Source organism: Larus michahellis, chromosome 4 (assembly GCF_964199755.1).
Source record: "Larus michahellis chromosome 4, bLarMic1.1, whole genome shotgun sequence".
Classification (NCBI taxonomy): Eukaryota; Metazoa; Chordata; class Aves; order Charadriiformes; family Laridae; genus Larus; species Larus michahellis.
In genome coordinates this window covers 40,308,127-40,329,822 of record NC_133899.1, presented here as the reverse complement: position 1 = coordinate 40,329,822, position 21,696 = coordinate 40,308,127, and the positions used below count along the sequence as shown (strand labels likewise).

The 21,696-nt window shown below is 45.6% G+C and overlaps 1 protein-coding gene across 2 annotated transcripts in view; it reads left to right on the top strand.

Annotated features, from left to right (window-relative positions):
- RIN3 (Ras and Rab interactor 3) overlaps window positions 1-21,696 on the top strand; it is a 71,124-nt gene that overhangs the window by 1,092 nt on the left and 48,336 nt on the right. For both annotated transcript variants that reach the window (XM_074584175.1, XM_074584176.1), the window contains exon 2: window positions 17,597-17,783. In XM_074584175.1, the coding sequence (XP_074440276.1) occupies window positions 17,597-17,783 (187 nt within the window). The remainder of the gene's footprint in view (window positions 1-17,596; window positions 17,784-21,696) is intronic.

Below are 21,696 nucleotides of genomic sequence, written 5' to 3'. Positions count from 1 at the left end.
CTTCTTATCTGTCTGATGCGCTTAGCTGGTTTCCCGTGAATAAAAGCTCCCGGATTTCTGTGTGATGGGTGCAGTACAAGGTGGATAGATATGGGATACTTGCATTTTCAGTCACTGCAAGTCAGTCCCCTTTGACTTGGAGCACACTCAGTCAAAAAGGGGATAAAATTGCTGCTGACAGGCACAATAGCTATAGTTTCACCATAGCAATGTTCCTGAATTATGTGCATGGAGTGCGGGAGACGGAGGGAGAACGCTGCATTACAGCTGTCACTGCTTTTGCGCTTTTGCCTTGTGCAGTTGTTTACATTAAGTGGAAAAAATGACGTTCCTGTTCCAAGGTACAATTCCTCAGTTCCACTTAATGTTAAACACCAAGGGACAAAGATCACATAGCCATAAGGAAAAAATGAAAGAATCCAATCCCTGTAGAGCAGCAAGAGGAACTTAGTAGGCGGTAATCCAAAGAATTTGCACTTTGCAGATGTTCCCTGCATTTGTGATAGTTAAGATGCCAAGTACTGAGAAACTGAAAAATTTATACCGTTTATCTCTTCCTCAGCTTTTCTGAAAGGAGGCACATGCTTGCAAAGGTTTGCTTTCAGTTTAGAGTTGCAGGAGAAAGCAAACAAACCATAGACCCTAGATTTGGACTGTAAATCAAGTGGTCGCAGGAATATTGAAGCAGGAATGGGCATGATGCATGCCTTCTTTGTAAGTTTATAAGCATCTGAACAATTTATAGAATGGCCTTTTATTTCATTAACCAATTGTCTTTATTTTCAATCTGTCTCACACTCATAAAAAAGAACTTAGGTATTTAAAAAATCTGTTTTAACTCTCTCTGTTTACATGCCACAATATTGCTCAAGACCGTCAAAACTGCACTTCAGCATATATACCTTGTGGCCCCAACACATTACAGAATTAGAGGTGTGTCTAAGTGATGTTTAGCTAATTTGCTGTTACGGTCACATTGAATTTGGCACCAATTTCACAACGTATGTGTAGACAAAGTTGGTAGCTTTCAAAAGTGGTGGTAACATAAGGCAAGCTGCCGATGGAGAATTTGGACTTGATTTTAAAATTCTGTGCACAAAAATTGCATGAGCAATTGCTGAGTTTGCACCTTCATTCACCATAGTCTTCAGGTTATTAATTAAATGTGAAAGCTTAATCACATGCACAGAAACTATGACAGTGCAAATTGTCATAAAAGTACCCTAGCAACTTGGAAAGTATCCATATATCCATTCCTAGTCATGACTGAAGGGTCTATTCTGCATGTAACAAACAAATAAGGAGGTTGTGCTGACTTACACCTCTGAAAGGGCAGAAGGACACTGGGGAGAAATCTGCCTCCAGAATTAGCAGCTGCTCAGAGAGGAATGTGGGGAGAAGTGTAGCTAAGGGCTGGATAGAAATCAGTCTAATCAAATTCTTCCAAAATGGTTTGGGAGAGAAACAAGGAAATTTAAGCAGTAATTCTGACCTAGAGAACGTTAATAAGTGGTGAGATCACAAAACATCTGGAGAAATGCAAGCTGATCGAGCTTGGTGACCACAGTTTCATGAAAAGGTATATGCCTTCATTCCAACATCTGGCAAATGTGTGGAGGGGTTGATGAGGAGAGCAGACGGGAGCTAAGACTGAGACATAATAGGCAAATATTAAATAGTCCTTTGGGATAGTGGCTGGTTCAGGTACCTGGGATGGATTACCGTGGTTCTCGTATCTGGGGCGCCAGGCTGCCTCATGAAGTAATGATTGTGCTTCTTTTCAGTGACGTGACTTCTTCGCACAAAAACCACCATCAAGTTGACAGATTCCATGCAATGAATGTAAATGTAAAGAGGTCAAGAACTGCAGGAATCTGAGAACTGAATAACTCTCATAGGTTCACAGATTTTAGCTTCAAAAGGGACTGTTTTGAATTGTCTTGTCTTATCTCCTATGTAGAGCAGACCAGAGAACTGCTTTGGTAAGCATCCTATCAAACCCATGACTTCTGCTGGAATGGGAGCTTTTAGATACTTGCTGGCCACAAAAACTTTCTTATCACGTGACTCCTCTGTCCAGGCTACCTATCTGTCTCTGCAGTGGGGTAAATAAATCTAATATCAACAGTTACAGATTTGAAATGAGAAAACAATTTTTTAAAAACTCCTCAGGAGCCATCCTCTGTAAAGGACTTAATGTAAGCCTATTTGAATCAGTGGAACAAGTCCTATTGGCCTCAGGAGATCTTGGACCCAATGCAAACTACTGCTCAAAGAAAACCTCAACCCAGAACATGTGATATGTGGTGTTTAAGTGTTTAGGCAACTGGAAACAGATCAGTGTCATCAAATCTCTCTGCCGTCTGTCAAGCTCTGATAAGGGGTAGACTTTCCAGTCCTGGGGGGTGGTGCTTCCCAGGAAGGAAATGTCTGTGCTCAAGGTGCATTGCACCAAGATCGGGATATTACTGTAAAGATACCATGAAGGAGGTGCTCTCCAAAGATGTGTATATTTGGTGCATCCAGAGAAGGGGTATAAAAATCTTCTGAAATTCATTTAACAGAAAAGCATGTTTGCAACCGCACCGACTTACCATGTGATCTTTCCAGGGCTTCTCAGTGAGCACTTGCCAAACTTAAGCGGATGCTTTGAGCACGTTATTGCAGCGATACCGGTGGTAGCACAGAGGACAACTGTCCCTTGCCAGAGGGCAGACCACACTGGGAATGTTGCCCTTGAGTAGAAAACTCCTCCTCATTGCAGACAGTCTCATGCCAGCGTTCACAGGAATGGGGGCACGAATGTAAGCAATATTCTGCTCAACTCCTTTCTACTACAGTTTCAGCTAAATATAGTATTTTCACTTCCTGTCCTAAATGGCTACGTGCTGGTTTGTGTTGTTGACTTTCCAACCTAGAGGCAGCACGGGCTGAAAAATGCACACACGTGTGTGCATGCGTCTCTCTTGCTCTGTGCGTGCGGGTATACATGTAAAACAGCGTGTTCTGGAGAGTAGCTATGAGGGTTGCTTGGCACAAATCTGGGCTCGCTCTGTCCCTTATCAAACTATGCGTACATAGTGCAGATATCTCAGAGATTATCTATTTTACAGCATTTTTCGAAATGATAGTAGGACTATATTTTAACTCATCCATCAGTAAAACCAGACAGCTTCTCTGGGATCAACAATAGGCTTGTAAGACTCAGAGTATTTAAAATGACCTGAAAAATAAACAGGTATTTGACTTTTAGGCAATACCTACACCCAATCTATTAGAAAAAGACGCTGCAGCAAGCTTCACTTCTCAGAGTTTTAAATGCTTGCCTGCCTGTTTTGATTGCTAGAGAGCACAGAAATCAGAGTGTCTTAGTGAAACTAGGACAAAATATCACAGACCTTTAGCCATTATAGTTTTGGAAGGGAGGAGGGGTTTTGCGCTTGGGAATAGAAAGAAACAGTTCTTTGGAAACGTAATTAGAAAGAAGAGGCAGCTGTTTGGAATGACTGACCAAATTCTAATGCAGATGGATCTGTGAGTAGAGGGTAGGTGTGGCCATCAAAAGCCCTGAGATGTGCTGGAAGACTATCACGCTTTCCCAACTGTATCGCAGAGGTATCCCTCCCTTTGCAGGGAAGGGCGTGTGTTTACGTTTGTGGTTGTTTAGGTTGCCCTTTGTTGAGGGCATTTGAGGAATCACAAATGAATGACAATGTAGATATTTAAGAAGTCATTATGTGATTTAGAATTTGAAAGAACCAGAGGAAAACACATGTTCTCTGAAAGACCGAGGAGAGGTTGCCATATTATCATCATCGGTACAGAGTGGTCCTACAGTCAAAGGAGGTGGGATGTGCTGGGATGGACCTGGTCTTGGCAGCCCTGGTGTTCAGAGCAGCAACTAGATCATAGATTACTGTGCTGATCTCGGGCCTTACATGGAAGGGACTTCTGAGGAATTAAAGCAGGAATAGTTACAGACCGGAAATGTTTGGTCATTTAAAAAAAAAAAAAAAAAACAAAACCACCAAGAAAACCCAACCATAATATTCTGTAGGTTTGAAGTATTCACACTACCAAAAAAGACTTCAGATTTATCTTTCTGAATAGTTATGGGTCAAAACTGAGAAAACAAGAATGGAAGAAGAGTAGCTTTAAGGCCTTCAGTAACCAGTGGAAGCAGTTAGGGATTAATCCTTCGCACCAGTATCATCTTGCTTTTGCCACTTTAAAAACTCTTGACAAATGTCAGTTAATCAATTCTTATGTTTCTCTAGTGATTGTAGTGCTGCGATAATACTGATGTTTAGAGGAGAAGGCTTGAAAACCACTGTTCTGTTCAGAGAAGATCCTTACAACAGTTTCTCAGTGTTGCAAGATCTATAGGAGAAATTCTGTTGGTCAATTATGTCTATTTTAGGAGAAATAATTTACTCCTATAGGAGTTTTAATTTGAGGATGGAGAGATCAAAATTCTGCCAATCTTTTGTATCCTCAGATACATTTCTGCAGACTTTTAGTGGGGGTTGTATCTGGACAGATAAATGTTTTTTTTGCCACTGTGAATATTTACTGATCATTATGTCTCAGCTGGAGGGGTCTGAAATGCTTGTTAGGTATTTTATAATGCTAAAAACCTTCAAACATTAATATTCCAATACCATTCCAGCCTACCTGCCTGTATGAGAAAATAACTTTCTTAAAATTTGAGTGCAGGTGGTACATAAGAGATTTAATGAAGGTGGTTTCTTCTCCAGGTTGTGCTGAGTGAGGGGAGGCAATGCCCTTACACCCCTTGGTGGCCATGGCCTGGATTACTGACTATGTTATTAGAGCTGTAGGACTTGTTCAAAACTAGGTCAGTCTACTAGAATTACTAGCTGTAGGGGAATGCCGGGTAGAGAAGTGTTGTCCTCGTGCGATGGTTGCACCCCATCTGCTGTGGAGTGGTGTGGGGTTGTGTGTACGCTGTATTTTCTGCGAAGACCCTTGGCACCCCACTCTCCCTTCACCATTCTGGCATCCACAATCTGCTCTTACAATGTAGGAACACCTGTGCCAACACTATCCTCCCAACACAAATCCTCCAAACGCAAATACGCACATGGCTGAGTTGGAGCCGCATGCTGGTGTCGGTCCGGAGTCGGAGAGGGGCTGAGTTCAGAATCCATCCCAGGTTGTCAGGTGCTTACATCTCAGAGAGGCAAGGCAAGCCTTCAGCTTGTGTTTTTTAACTGTGAACTTTGGGTGGTGTGTGTGTGTGAATTTACATGATAAAACAGCACTGCAAAAACAGCTGTGGTCAAGCAAGCAGTGCTATTTAAGCTGTGCAAATATAATAAAGCTACAAACATCACCCAATATGGTAAATATTGTAGCCACAAGCCTTTCCTCTGGCCATTTTGTACCTCTGTGAGCTACCTAAAGTCATTCTACCCACCTCCAGAAACGAGATCCCTGTGTCAATATACCCTGCTTGAGTGGGAATGTTAAAGCAATACTTCCCTCAAGATTTCAGCTGCAAGAGGTTTGGAGCACTTAGCTCCTCTTCGCCTGCACCCAAAATAGTATAAATCTTTATGGAAGTGAAGATGATTACTTGCACAGCAAAGGATTAGCAGATGTGAGCATTGCATAGCTGGTTATGCTGGTCACATTTTCCTAAACAGATATCCTATTAGATGCACGCGAGCCAGGGAGTGCTAGGGAATGCAGCTCTTTTTGAATAGATGAATATATACATGCGTATCTGTGTGCCTTTCACAGACTTTCCATCACCTTTCTGCTAAGCAGGGAATTTATGTTTGAGTAAAGGATTTCTGCTTTCTGCATTACTGATACTTTTAAAAGGGACAAGGTGTTTTCAGTAATCGTAATGTCATTGTACGATGAATATAAAGCCCTTGCATGTGTGAGAGGACCTCTGGGTGTTTCATGAATATTAATCCTCTCAACAACCAGATGAAGGCAGATATCTACTACTGTCACTGTAGGAAGGGAAACTGAGGTACAAGCTCACGGAGCTGATTTTGATTATAATCGCTTACTTTGTAGCCCAGTCCCTTGGACCCTTAAACCCTGGCCTTGCCCCAGACCATCCTTTAGGTTTGGGGTGATGCCAGGAGCAGAATCCAGTTCTCAGAAAGGCTTTTTGGTGGATGAGTTCCCTGCTGGATTACGGAGCTTGAACCAGCTTCCTCAGTGTTTACGCAGCCTCTACAACTGAAGCAGGAGAAGCAGCAAAAGTGAAGTGCTGGGGGTGCGTGCAAGCGGGGTCAGGGGACTGCCCTTTCAGCAGCATCCTGCCATTGCCCTGGGTTGGGAGGAGCATGAAACTGCACCCTGAGAGTTCTCCTCCGAGGCAGGGCTGCAATTCCGGCCCAGATCTGGTCCTGCAAGGACTGGGGCTGCTGGAATTTGCTCTAGGTGACTAGTTGGGGTCTGAGGATCAACACTGTTCCTCGTAGGGCTGAAAGACCTGTCTTACTGCTTGAAATTATCTCCTGACCATGTTAATTAGTACTTTGTATTTGCTTTCGTGAGGCTAATGAATTGTTGGAGAATTTCAAGTGCTTTGTGGAAACCAACTGAATACGTACAACCTTTTGGATGCTGGGAAAACCTTGCCAAATATAGGGAATCCACGCAGCTCAGGTATACCCCTCCTCTTGCCCTCTGAAGAAAGTCTGTCTTTGGAAGCCTCTGTCCTGTAAAAGCAGTTGTTGGGCAGAGCTGGAAAGGGGCTGCAGCCCCTTGTGAACTGGATTAAATTTTCTGCTGCTTGGGAAAATTCACCAAGGAAACAGAGAGACCAAAAAATAGCAGAGTCTGGAGACTGACAGCTCTGCTGGCTACCTGCAATGCTGCAAATTGCTAGCAGACTTCTAGGCAAAAGAAGGTTGTCCCACATATTGGCTAAATGACAGCCTGGGACCTGACCCAACCTTTAATCTTGCCTGCCAAGATGAAATTTTTCTGTCTCTCTCTTCTTTTTTTTTTTTTTTTTTTCTCTCCCTTGAGTTCTCTCCAAGGAATTTGTCATTCCTGATACCCCCCACAAAAACAGAAACCAGGCAAAGCTCAGAGCTTCTCCTGCTGGATCAGCAGACAGGAAAGAGCTTGGCTTTGGACAACTTTCCTGTCTGTCCAGAGACAAATATGTAACTCAGGACATTTGGGTGTAATTCTGTACTGAACTCCCATTCTAATCCTTTCTAAGGATTAAAAGTTAGTTAGTTTTAGACTGAATCTCATTAGTAAACTTTCCAGCCCAAAGGGAAATTGACTGTGTTACTCTGCCAGCAGGGATGGGTCCTCTGGGCTGGGAAACCATGGCAGAGATTGCCTGAGGGGCCCTGTGAAGAGCAGCCTGTGATAGGGATGGGTGATAGGGGTTGGTCCCTGGCTTTCTGTCATCTCCCTTTGCTATTAGACCTAACTATCTAGCTCCAGCCTGGATTCACCCTGCTGAACTTGAGATGTTTAATTGTTGCATTCCATTTTAGAACCTGTGCACCCATGAGGATCTCTGGTCTTACTGGTGGAGACGCAGTTCCAGGGAGTAATTCAGGGTGACTGGTGGCAGTGGGCTGAATCCAAGTCAAATATTTGTTTGTGCCTCACCAAGCCGAGCAGGGGGCCAGGTCAGAGAGCTGTGTCCAGCACAAACCTTCTTCCACCCTCTCATCCCCTCAGTCAGATTGCCCCAGGTCAGACAAGCAAGGGCAGCCTGCAGGTGGGTGTGGGTGCAGCAGTGATGTTTTGGGGAGGACATGACCAAGGTAGTCATGTTACGGATTGTCTTAAACTGCTGTGAACCCACGGCCTTTGGTCATGATTTATTTATGTCAGAGTCCTGGTGACCAACTGGCCAGAAGCACTGCTAAATGAACAAGCTTGAGGTCCCAGCAATGGTTTGACTGAGTCTGCGGGAGCTGACAGACTTGCCTTGCTGCTTGGCAGGTTTTGTAGTCGCGTGCTGAGCTCCCAGCCACCACAGGGACATTTCAGCAGTTTCTGACACTGCTCTGCTAATCAGTCCTTTGGCCGCAGGCTGTCCCACCAGCACAGGATGATGAGGGCCGTGCTCACCCACAGGGCAGGTCATTCAACTTAGCCCAGCAAACTAGAACACCTTTCTGATCCTTGTGGTGGGGGACCGTGCCTTTCACCACCTTTCCATATCCCTAAAATACCCCAAAAAGCCTTTTTCTTCTAACTGTGCCTCAGTGTGAATGCAGGCAGGGATCCTACCCTAATAAACACATTTCTCCAATGCCTTATCAAAATTAAATATGAGGAGTATGAAATTGCTGGAGTAGGGATTAAAGATGGCAGACAAAGAATAGGTTCAAAGATTTAGATGATTATTTTTTTTTACTGAGAGCACTATGTATTGAAACATGTTCACACTGACATTGGGAGGAAATCTTATCCAAAATATGAATACTCGTGTGTAAGTAAGTCTGCAGATCAGTGACTGAATGACTGGTTGGAAGACCCTTTGTGTGGTGCCTTAAGGAGAGGAGGGACCTTTGAAGGCCAGTGCTCTGCTCCTTAAGATACCACAGGATGAAAGTTCAATGGATTTATTTCCCTTGGCAAAATGGCCATTTCTAGTTGCAAGTCATGACAGAGGTAAGTGTTTGCAGGTATTTCTTAGAAGAGGGGAAGACGGCTCATCTTTATGCTAGTCTGTGTGGTTAGCGCCTCGTATCTTGTGTGTCTCGTATGTCTACACTAAATTCACTCACAGGGTGAGAAAAGCCATTGCTTTTTATAACTAGTCTGACATTTCTCTTCGTATTTTGACCAGGGTTTTGGCTCTGACATGTCATGCAGCTTCAAATAATTTTTAATATATAGGGTTTGAAACAGAGTGGCGTTATTTAAGCAAAACTACAGTATATTCTTAATGAATTTGGGAATTTCTCCCTCCCCTGTATTTTCCGTTTCCCTTTCCCCTCTTTGTTAAGTGAGTACAATATAGAAAAGCATTCCCCGGGTTTTCATTCCTGTCTTCCTTCCTGGCCAGATGAGCTGGGAAAGGGCAGAACCTCAATAGCTCTGGTCTTGCGGTGAAAACAGGGCTGCTCTGGGCTTCCGACACCTCAGGTGTTTTTCAGAGGCACGGAACAAACCCAGCCATCTTCTGTCCAGCTGGTGGCTCTGCTGGGCCCTTCTAGTGCCCTGACACCAGAAGGTGAGGAAGGTCTGTGGCTTCCTCATGTTCTTACAGCTTAGGAAATCACTTCTCTTCTTCCAAACGTTTGCTTCTGGTTCCTGCACCTCACAAGCCTTTCCAGAGAAGTCGAAGTAGAATTATACAACAAATACTTTTGCAGCTTTTTGTTAAGGAAAACGTGCTTTCCTTGGCTCCTCTGACCTTGCCAGAAATGAATCCTGGCTAGGCCTCGTTTCAGAAGCTCTCTTCTTTGCATGAAAGGGCCTTGCAGAAATGTAAATTATCCTTCATTGCCTGCACACAAAGAAAAATCTTTAGTTTTGTTGATATGCTGAAATTCCTAAGGGAATAATTTGGGTTTGTAATAGGCAAAAGGACAAATGACCTGAAAACCTCTGAGTACAGGGGAGAAGGGCTTATCTTTAACACCACAACTGTCTGTTGTTAGTGAGGGAGTAGGCTAATAAAACTTGCAAAGTGGTTTTGACTTGCAAAAGTATGTTTTGACTGAGTAAAAAGAGAGAGTTGATAAGATATTTTGAGACAAATTGTTGAATGCAAAATATATATGTGCAAGGTTACATGAAGATAGCTGTATAATTTGTGGGGTGAATACAAGCCATGTCACATTAATAGGCTGTTGTACCCTCAGTCCACTGTGGGGCCACAGGCAGCATATACCTTCTGCATTAACGAATGCAGGGAACAGCTAGACTGAAGGGAAGGAAAAAAAAAAAAAAAAAAGGCTTTGAAAGAAGGCCTCTTCCTTCAGGCAATTTTTGGCGTTTGTTTTTATCTTGTTTCTGCCCGTGTCATGGCTGTGAGTATGAGGAGGCTTGTTTGTTACTCGAGCTGACCTGGTACTAGCAGTAATATGAATTACCTTGTATTTTGTTTGGGGTTTTTATGCATATGCAATTCCTTATAATATATATACACCTTTGCGTATGTAAATGGAGGAGCAGACCTAATGAATCTAGGAGACACAGCGAAGCTAGCAACTTACAGCAGCCTTTCAAAGGGGCCTACAGAAAAGATGGAGAGGGACTCTATCAGGGAGTGTAGCGATAGGACGAGGGGTAATGGTTTTAAGCTGAAAGAAGGAAGATTTATGTTAGATATTAGGAATAAATTCTTTACTGTGAGGGTGGTGAGGCACTGGCCCAGGTTGCCCAGAGAAGCTGTGGCTGCCCCATCCCTGGAGGTGTTCAAGACCAGGTTGGACGGGGCTTTGAGCAACCTGGTCTGGTGGGAGGTGTCCCTGCCCAGGGCAGGGGGGCTGGAACTAGATGATCTTTAAGGTCCCTTCCATCCCAAACCATTCTGTGATTTAGTTGCACCTCCCTGCTCCTTGAGAGCACTCTTGCGCTGAAAGATTGTTGACGGAGTCAAACAAGAGGCTTTGACAGGGGTATTGCCACTGCTTCACTGTAGGCACTTACAACTAAGCTTGATTAACTTAGGAGGAAGAGCAGCTCTTCTAGAGGAGCTGAGAGCTGACCCCAACAGCTGAGATAGGCACCCGTGCAATGGGAGCCCGCTCTGAGCGACTGGAGCAGAAACCCGGTCAGGTAACACAGCTGCCGTGGTTGGGTGGTTTACGGGAAGCACTGCAAGCACCCCCTCCTTCTCCACTCCTGAGCGACTTGGCCCTGCTCCTCATGCCGTTACAGAACATCATTAGTCTTAATCACCGGGTTTGCTCTCTGATGAGTGGCAGTGGTTACATGTCCCTCCCAATATCAGTAGCTCCCATCCAGCAAGTCGTCTTCTCCTGACGTTTAAACGGGGGCAAGATTCTGCTCAGTTCAGAGTCCAGATAAGCTGAGGTCGTGTCCTTTGCATCATGGCAGTAATGAGGAAAAATACAGTTGTTAGCTTTAAACCTGGTCATGGCAGCTCCCATTCTGCCAGCGAGCACCATGTTTTTGCATAGAGCCTGCTCCTGTGGCTCAGCTAAATCCTTAAAGCCAGCTCAGCTATCCTCGCTGTGCTCTGCAGGCAGCAGTAGTTCACACAGTTACTTCAGCACGATAGTTGTCTATCAGACCTTCAAACTGATCCCCGTACTGTGTAAGACAGCAATCTGGTGTCATATGTGAGCAGAAAACTTTGTGGCTGCTTATTACTTAATAGATCGACACATGAATTAACATTCTTCCACCTGCACAAGTGGCCATTACACCCTTCCCCTCAAGAAGTATAATAGCACTTGCTCATTTTTGTGATTTCCTCTGTTGGTTTCTGTGACCAGGGAGGTGAGGACTTGGGGAGCTGGTGACTGATTTAAGGACAGATGAGTTGTCCCACCCCTGATTCCTCTGTGCCCATGAGTGGAGCTCCCAGGATGAGCGATGACTTGCTCCGCTTTGGCAAATACTTGTGAAGACGTGCAGGCAGGGTACAGCTGGGGAGAGGCGGGTACCTGCAGTCTGTGTGTGCAAACCCCTGCTAACCTTCCCAGAGGCGGGCAGTTTGGAAATCCCTGGCAGTTACAGAAAAGCTCAGGGAAGTGAGCCTTCAGTTGCAGAGTGCAAAACTTCACTGCTGAAATTGAGGGTACCTATAACAGAAAGTTGAATAGGTGGGGAACAGAGAGATTTGCTGAGCTGTGGGGTGTCAGGGTATTTAGGAGATCCTTGGTTTGCCTTACCTTTTGGCATCTGGAACAGCTGCTGCCTTGGCTATTATGGTGCTTTCCAAGCTGAGCAGAAAGGCCTGGACATGGAGAGCGCCAGCTGTAGATCAAAGACCGAACGGACGAAGGGGCAGACATAAAAGCTAGAGTGGGAACAAGGAGAGCAGTGAGCAAGAGGAAGTGCTCTGCCAACCACAGGTTGTCCGCAGACCACAGTTTGAGAAGCACAACTTCCTGAGCTATGCGTTTGTCACCAAGGTGGACCAGTAACACAAGTGTTCTGCAAGGTAGGAAGGACTACTGATCAGGCAAGCCCGCCTCATGAGACACGCTGAGCCTGTCATGTCACTTCATTATCCAATTTTTCTGTACATCTGAGGACCTTACAGTGCAGGAAGCTCGTGTGGCTTGCTTAACTGCCTACACCTTTTCCCTTTTTTTTGCATATCAGGCAACAAGAAATTTGTTTGTATTTCTAACGAAAGGGTGGCAATCAGCCGGGTGTGATCTCTGAAGATCTCAAGAACTTTCTTCTCTTTCTGCTTTTTGCGTTTTTCACTGTGGTGTTTTTTTACTGTTTGTTGGTTTTATTTTTGTCAGATCTGTTGGCTTTACTATGAAAAAGCATTTATTAAAGCCTGAATTTTCCGTGAGGCAGTGCTAACATTTGGTGCACAAAATTAGCTGTTGTGCTATGGGTTTTTCCATGTGTCACTGCTGCCTTCCCATTTTCCTAATACTCTGTTTTATGATGATATGACTCAAAACTTGTACAGATGATGGAGCTCTCCCTGTAGCTAGGTTGGGTGCAGTGCCTCAGTTCCACCAGCTGAGAATCCAACAAGGTGACCCAAGCCAGGTCCAGAAAGTAAACAGATCTTTCTCCTCCCTCTTGAATTAGTTTGATCTGAACTGATCAAGTGAGCAAAGATGGACTGGCTTACGAGAATAACGACAAGGCATTGAGAAGTGACCACATCTAAGATGGGAACAAAATGAGGCTTGATGTTCTCTAGCTGGGGCACTGTGTAACTTCTCTCCCAGTGAACTGAAAGTAACAGCACATGAATTCACATGTGTCTGAACAAGGATTTTTAATGAATCTATCTAATCGTAAGTGATATCAAACCAGGGAAAGCACAGGTAGCTATGTATGTAGCAAGGGTCTAACTGATGAAACCTTCTTGCCGTTCTTTTGCTGCTACTCATGTAACTGATCATTCCTCTTCCAGTGTGCTGGGTTCAGAACTTCATGCACGAAGGTATCTATGGAAGAAAGGGATACCAAGATCTGCCTCTGTCACCAGAGGCACAGGGCCCTGCAACTGAGTCCAACCCAGTGACATGGGATGTAAAACAGGGCTGTGAGTTTTCTGTCAGTCTTTTAATCTCAGCACCATCATCTGACCCATCTCCACAAAGCCCTGTGCTCCCAACTCGTGTCTTTTAACCACAGGAATTACCAGCATTGTCCATCTACTTCCACTGGGACTGGCGTGTCGGCTTTGGGAGCTTCTGTCTTTTCCTGCTGCTTCATGTGCTCCTTGTAAACTGTGTTGCTGTGCTTGAAAGGTTTCTACCTGTGAGTTTCAGACACAGCCTGGCTTGTTCTGAACAGTATCCCTTCAGGAACCAGATAGTTTTGGTGCAAAAAGTTGTTCTTCACCTGGTGCATGGAGTTTATGGCTACTTCTCCATCTTTCTCCCTCAGTAGCAAGCCAGCTGGCACACATTTTAAGACCTATGGTGCCTGCGCTGCTGCAAATACAAATATACCAGAGTATCTCTTTCCTTGAGGACAGCACAGCAAATCCTTGGTCTTGCACTCTCTTGATGTCTTCTAGTATTCAAGGGGAGAAATAAAAACAATAAAATATAGTGATAATTAACTAGCTCCTAATTCTTACACCTGGTCTATTTAAACATCATTGAGGCCCTCAGTCTTTACTTATCAGTGCCTACAGACCATTTGGTTTCTGATTCAAGATTCGGATTTAATAACACCTGATGCGTCTTCTCAGATCTGCTCAGGCTACAGGCAGAAGCTGCAAATGTGTGTGAGTGATGAGGACAATGGGGCCTGACATGGTTGGAAACCCTGTCCCAGCTCATCCGGCAGCCCCTGCTGCTGTCACACACAGTCCCTGCCTCTCAGCGGCCTTGGGAAAGTTCGGAGTCACCAGTCCTTTATATTACAGCCAGGAAAGCCCTTAGTGCCAGCAAGTTTGCAGCAATATTTCTAAAATCACTTGCAAAAGGGGTATGCACCTGCATGAAATTCAGTGGATTATATCCCCTTGAAGTTCTGATGATTCCTGGGAATATTCAGCTGGCAAGTGTGGATCTTGGTTTCTAAAGCAATGAGTCGTGGTGCTGTCATTGCTTCAGCGTACAGTCACTGTGCAGTAATTCAAATCACCATTGTCGTTATTATTACTTCCAACCAAGCAGCCTGGTACTTTCTGCCAAACTGGGGCAGGTGTGTGAATGTAATCACTGTGCAATTAATTAATCTCTGCTGCCAATCAGTATGTAACACACAGCTCCCCCCATCACAACTGAGTTCAGTTTAGCGGAGCGGCAGCAGAATTTAAAAGTAAGAACTCAATAAAAAACCTGAAAAGCAGGCAGCTTTAGGGCCAGCTTTTCAGCTTCGTATCACACCTAACAAAAAATCAGCACCTGCCTGCATCAGCCAAAGGGTTTTGCAGGACTGTGGGAGGAGGAGGAGAGAGTTAGCCAAACGGCATGTTATTTCTGAAAACTCTGAGCTTAGAAATCATCTGATGCCTGAATTCTGAGCAAGGGCAACAGCAAAGGCCACTGCTCACCACGGCGGCCCTGCAAATCCCTTCATTTGGCAGCACAGCAAGAACCTGGGAGCTGCCTGGGCTCCCTCCTCTCCGTGCAGCGACAGAGCCACTGCGGAGCCAGATTAAATTGCTGGATTAAGCACTTCTGCAGCCTGGCATCTGGATCTTTGTGACAGCTGTGCCCAGGAAAGAAGTCAAGCATCCGTGCCGTAATTGCGTCAACTGGTGTGTCGCGGGTCACAGCATTACAGCTGGAAAAGGTCTGTTAGGTCATTCACTCCCATTTCTTAGCCAGACCAGGATTTGACTCCATACAGTGTTCGCTACTGCTCTGAAGAGGGCATTTTAAGAGATTTGGGCAATGCAGTCCTCTTTCCCCTTCTTTTGGGAACTTATCTGTTAGACCTCACTGTCAAAGAATCATCTAGCTTACCATTCCCCTGGTTTAATATGATCCCGTTAATGACTCTTCTTGACTTTTCTTTTTATCAAAGCCTCCCCTTTCGCTTCACTGTCCTTTCTTCCCTCTGCACAGGTAAAAGAGCCTCCTTAGTGCTTTCTGGGCCAGGCTGGTGTTTGAGGGGAGCGTACCCCACCCCAGGATTCTCATCCCAAAAGGCTGCATTCCCGTTCTGCCAAAAAGCCTCATCCGCTGCTCTTAATTATCTGCACTGACAAACCCCACATGTTCAAATTGTGAGCTGTTTCCATTAAGACGAGTATTTTCAGACTCTTCCTTTTTTATCTTGTATGTCCAAGTTCGAAATAATTTTCTGTTTTTCATCCGTTCTCCAAAACTTGGATGATGGGCCCTACATGCAGCCTCGTGCTTTGGAAAGTCAGTTCTGTTATTTTTCTTCACCAGTCTGTTGTCGCCAAACCCACATTGCTGCTGGGAGCAGGGCTCCATCCAGATGACGTGCCTCTTGGGGGGAGCAGAGGGCTGGGTGCCTCTGCCTGCATCAAGCCTGGGATCCCCCGTGGGGAGCACTGTGCCAGTGCCACTACGTCCCTGGTGCTCACCAGGCGCACGCTGCTTTTTATTACTTCCTTGCCTTTGTTGATATCCCCCATTTCCCCCCAGGCAATGGGATTCTTGAGCATCAATTCTTTGCTGGCCCTTTTCAGCTCACATAATTAATGGGTAACGAAGTTCAGCATCACTGGAGCTATCGGAATGCATGTCACCTTCTGGTGCCACAGCAAGACATTATCAGCATTGGCCTCCTTTTGGTCTGGGTTTCACACATCATTGGCAAGATCGGATTCATGCTGGTGTGACTAATTTGGGGAGCAGCTTTTGCTAACAGTGGTATGGAATATTTCATTATAACTCACCTTTTTTTTTTTCCCTTCAGCTCATTACTTCTTTCCTGTTACCGAGTATGAATGTTGCCGTCCAACACATGCTTTCCTTTCACATGGTTACTAGGCATTTATTTTGGTTTCTAATGTAAAGAAAGAAACTGAGAGGTGAATTGGGTTAAATTCCAAAAGCTGTCCTCCACTGTTTTACTGTATATGTTCAAATGATACAGATGAAAATCATATGCTATTGCATCTGAAAGAAACTTCCTCACCTGTGTGACAAGCTGGGCTTTTATCACAAGTGAAGAGAATGTGTTTCACGTATTTCTATTTGCTTTTTTAAGCAGAGTTCTCATTCTTACTGTTTTGGCTATGATCTTGAAAATGGATTGATTAAAATCAAGATTCTGTGGATTAATATCCTGAATCAGCAACTGGGATTGCAGAGGAATGTGTATTTTCTAAGGAAGTTGTCCCTGTAGGGTTGAAAATAAAAAAGCTGCTAAAAATAAAATTGCACTGTTGGTTTTGGGATTTAAAAGGTTATTTTTCTAAAAACTAACTTTTGGGATAAGCAGTCTGTGTTTGGTTAGGCCTTTAAAGGGAATCTCTTTTAGTAGCTTAAGTCTGACCTTATTGAAATGTACTACTACAAGATCTGTATCATTAAAAATAAAAGGAAAAAGAGAAAGACTTGAAATCACGCCAAATCAAAAGTGAGAGTCCTGCTCTTTTCATCTCTGACAGCTAAGGAGCAAAACCGATACAGAAAAACATAGTGTTTTGTGTATGTTCTCCTACATTTTCTTTACTCTTAAAATCAGTCAAATGAATGACAAGCCTCTATCCGTGAGCATGTAGCCTTATCCAGTAGAGCTCTTAAGACCAGACCTTTCAGCAGAAGTATTTCCACCGACTGCAGTGCTAAGCACGTGTATAAATACTTCGTTGAATCAGTGCCATAGCTGGAAACCAGTGTTTCATACCAGTCTGCCATTAGACTGCAGGGGCTAAAAATAAATAGAATTAGTTCTTTGTGTCTCTGATCAGAACAGGCATCTAAAAGAGAATGTGTCCCAGATCTTTAATGTTCTCAACAGTGTACTTTCAGTATTCTTACATCTTGTGCAGCTGAGAATAAGCTCTGAGACATAACGGTGTGACTGGGCATTGCTGACATGTGGTGCCACAGGATGGTCCCTCTTTTGTCACTCAGCATCTCCCATGCACCTTTTTGGAGCTTCTTTAGGACCGGCCAAAATGACAAATCATAGAATCACCATAGAATCATAAAATGGTTTGGGTTGGATGGGACCTTAAAGGTCATCTAGTTCCAACCCCCTGCACTGGGACACCTCCCACTAGAAGGCAGGAAAAAAGAGGGACACCAAGTCTACATTTCCTCCCTCCTGAAGGTCCCTCTGGTGTTTCTCCACACGTTTCCCCTGCTCCCTCCCATTCCCCTTTCTTGGTGCGGGGAAAAGGTTCGCTACGTCTGTGTCCTTTGAGCCTCATCCTGCAGGACTTGCTGGGTCGTGCCGGATGCATGTCAGTGCCTCTGTGTGCCTGTGTCTTGGCATTGACAGTCGTTACTCCCCCCAAATTTTCCATTTGCTGTTCCACTTACGAGGGACCTCCCTTGCTGTGTTTCAGCCCTATCGGAGATACCAGCGAAGAGGGAGAAGAGACACATCTCTGTCAGGCCACTGCCCTGCAAAACTGCCTCCCGCTTCCAGGGATCAGCATCCTGGATAAACTCATCAAGACCTGTCCCGTCTGGCTTCAGCTGAACATGAATCAGGAAAGGGCTGAGGCAATACTTGGCAAAGAAGCAGCAGGGGTAAGTCCAAAGCGGTTTCGGTTCAGACAACCACATTTCCTGTCCTTGGTGGAGCTGGTTAGGAGAGCAGCGCTGCTTTTCAAGTGGAAGCAAAAATATTTAGCAGGCCATGCTCTCTGTTTTCATTACCTTTTGATGCTTTAACCACTCACAGCGGTGCAATACAGGTATAATGGCTCTGGGGAAGCAAGAAATCTTGTCTCTGGTTTTATTTACTTAGTGTGTAGATTCATGGAGATGCCTTCCCATTCGCCACCATACCCATAGGTATGTTGACTATCCTAATTCAGAGCAATAAAAAAAACCCTGAACAAAAGGCCCTTAAATTCTGGGAGTTGATGGGAGTAGTTTTTGTTACAATAATTGCCATCTGGTCCCCGTAAGTTGAGTATTAGAAAATTAAGCTTGCTTAAGGAAAACAGCTCTGTAGGACGTAGAGGTCCCCATTCCCAGGTCTCTGAGGTGAGGCAAGGCAGGGAGTGGACGTCCTGGTTGAGTCTGTCTGGGAAGGGCAGGTGCAAATGATGCTGGGGCACAAGGAAAATTCACTCGCTCCTGCTCTGCAGAGGTCTGGACCTGTCCGTTGTCCGAGTCAGTTTATCCCAGTGCTAAAAGCTGGCACAGCCAAGCCAAGTGACAGCCTCCCATGGGACCTGACCAACCTGGACTGTGCCTCACCCTGAACTAGACATTGCACAGATTATTGTCTTTGTTTTTCTGGGAAAACAAAAGGAAGCCTGAGTGACTGTCTCTGATACGGCCGCGTATGGCCCTGAGCCCCCTCGGTCACTAATCACTCCCTGCGGCCAGGGCCGTCCCCCACCTCCGGGTGGCTTCAGGAGTAAATCTTGCCACTGTTCCTCCTGCTCACACTGTCCTCAGGCACGGTCCTCAGCTGCAGCTTGAAGCAGGCAGGAGAAGAGCTGATGCGTCAGGAGAGTCCCACGGCAAGGGCAGGCTCTCACTCTGAGCCGACCTGAAGTTGAACCAGCACCACACCTTTCCCACCACCGGTGAAAATGGCAGAGACTGGCTTGCGTACCGGTCCTGACCCAGGCAGTAGGGTTAGGCGTAGCTCAGAAAACCCACCTCCCTCTCCTCTGAACAGCCATGGTCCAATTTTATCCTTTGGAGCCATGGCAACCAGGCGTGCTGATCAGGAAAACAGAAGTGATTCCTTTCCAGGTTTCACTTCTCTCATTGCTTAAATTTAGTTTCAGATGAAGCACTTATAGAATCATAGAATGATTTAGGTCGGAAGGGACCTTAAAGATCATCTAGTTACAACCCCCCTGCCATGGAACTGGACGGATGCAAGGTGAGATAGTGCTGTCTGAGGTCCAAGGTCACAGTAGTCTCTCAGGTGGGTTAGAGGGACCGTGCTGTCACATGGGTGGTAGGACGTGGTGAAGGGAAAGCCTCTGTGGCTTTTCCCTACCTGCAGGTGGTTTCTGTCATAGAATCATAGAATCATAGAATCATAGAATCATAGGGTTGGAAGGGACCTCTGGAGATCATCTAGTCCAACCCCCCTGCCAGAGCAGGGTCACCTAGAGCAGGTTACACAGGAACATGTCCAGGCGGGTTTTGAATGTCTCCAGAGTTGGAGACTCCACCACCTCTCTGGGCAGCCTGTTCCAGTGCTGTGTCACCCTCAGGGTAAAGAAGTTCCTCCTCATGTTTAGGTGGAACTTCCTATGCTCAAGTTTGTGCCCATTGCCTCTTGTCCTGTCCCCGGGCACCACTGAAAAGAGCCTGGCCCCATCCTCCTGACACCCACCCTTTAAGTATTTATAAGCGTTGATAAGGTCACCCCTCAGCCGTCTTTTTTCCAGACTGAAGAGACCCAAATCCCTCAGCCTTTCCTCATAAGAGAGGTGTTCCAGTCCCCCAATCATCTTTGTAGCCCTCTGCTGCACCCTTTCCAGCAGTTCCCTGTCCCTCTTGAACCGGGGAGCCCAGAACTGGACACAGTACTCCAGGTGCGGCCTCACCAAGGCAGAGTAGAGGGGGAGGATGACCTCCCTCGACCTGCTGGCCACACTCTTCTTGATGCACCCCAGGATGCCATTGGCCTTCTTGGCCACAAGGGCACATTGCTGACTCATGGTCATCCTGTTGTCCACCAGGACTCCCAGGTCTCTTTCAGCTGAGCTGCTCTCCAGCAGGTCAGCACCCAACCTGTACTGGTGCATGGGGTTGTTCCTTCCCAGGTGCAGCACCCTACACTTGCCCTTGTTGAACTTCATAAGGTTCCTCTCTGTCCAACTCTCCAACCTGTCCAGGTCTCTCTGTATGGCGGCACAGCCTTCCGGTGTGTCAGCCACCCCACCCAGCTTGGTGTCATCAGCAAACTTGCTGAGGGCGCACTCTATCCCCTCATCCAGGTCATTGATGAATATGTTGAAGAGGACTGGACCCAGTACTGACCCCTGGGGAACACCACTCGTCACTGGTCTCCAACTAGACTCTGTGCCCCTAATCACAACCCTCTGAGCTCTATCTTTCAACCAGTTTTCTATCCACCCCACTGTCCATTCATCTAACCCACACTTCCTAAGCTTCCCTATGAGGATGCTGTGGGAGACCGTGTCAAACGCCTTGCTTAAGTCAAGGTAGACCACATCTACCGCCCTCCCCTCATCTATCCATCTAGTCATGCCATCGTAGAAGGCTATCAGATTAGTCAGACATGATTTCCCCTTGGTGAATCCATGCTGAGTACTTCTGATAGCTTTCCTTTCCTCCACATGCCTTGAGATGACACCCAGAACGAGCTGTTCCATCATCTTTCCAGGGATGGAGGTGAGGCTGACCGGCCTGTAGTTCCCCGGCTCCTCCTTCTTGCCTTTCTTGAAGACTGGAGTGACATTGGCTTTCCTCCAGTCCCCAGGCACCTCGCCTGTTCTCCAGGACTTTTCAAAGATGATGGAGAGCGGCCCAGCAATGACTTCTGCCAGCTCCCTCAGCACTCTTGGGTGCATCCCATCAGGGCCCATGGACTTGTGAATATCTAGATGATCTAATTGGTCCCTCACTCGCTCCTCCTCAACCCAAGGGAAGTCGTCTTCTTTCCCTGTTACTTTATTCAATGCCTGGGACTCCTGAGGGCTGGGCCGAGCAGAAAAGACCGAAGCAAAGAAGGCATTCAGTAACTCTGCCTTCTCCACATCCTCCGTCATCATGACTCCTGCCTCATTCAGCAGTGGGCCTACAACTTCTCTGGTCTTCCTTTTGCTTCCAATATACTTGTAGAAGCTCTTTTTGTTGTGCTTGATGTCCCTAGCCAGGTCTAATTCCAAGGCGGCCTTGGCTTTCCTTGTTTCATCCCTGCACGTTCTGGTGGCATTCTTGTAATCCTCCCAAGGGGTCATGTAGAAGGTGGGGGCTGCCCTGCATTAGAAATAGGCCTGTTTTGGGCATGCACCTGTTTGCCATGCGTTTATTTGGATTTTCTCTGCACTGCTGGTGGACCTGAACCCGCGGGGCTCAATTTCTTATGAATGGCAGAGGCCAAGACGATGGCACTGTGCGAGGTTGCAAAGCTGTCCCAAAGCTGTGTGTTTAGCATCAGTGTTTCAAAATGACAGAAGATGCCCTTATGACAGAGACTCATGCAGAGAAAGGTCCTGGCTTCTAGATAAGCTTTTTTTTTAAATTTCTCTGTCCAAGAAATTAATGTTTTCTTGATAGATTTCCACTGCATTATAGTTGATTAATCACTTTATCAACTTATGCTTTCTAATATTAATATCCAGACTCCAAAATTAGCCCAAATTTTTAATTCAGTTTTTATAAAAATACCTTGACTCTCTCCTGCCAAAACGTGCTATCAAAGAACAGTTAAAGGTGAAGATTGCTTTGTCTTTGTATCTGCAGCTTCAAGGTACAACCTAAAAATATTCTTGACAAT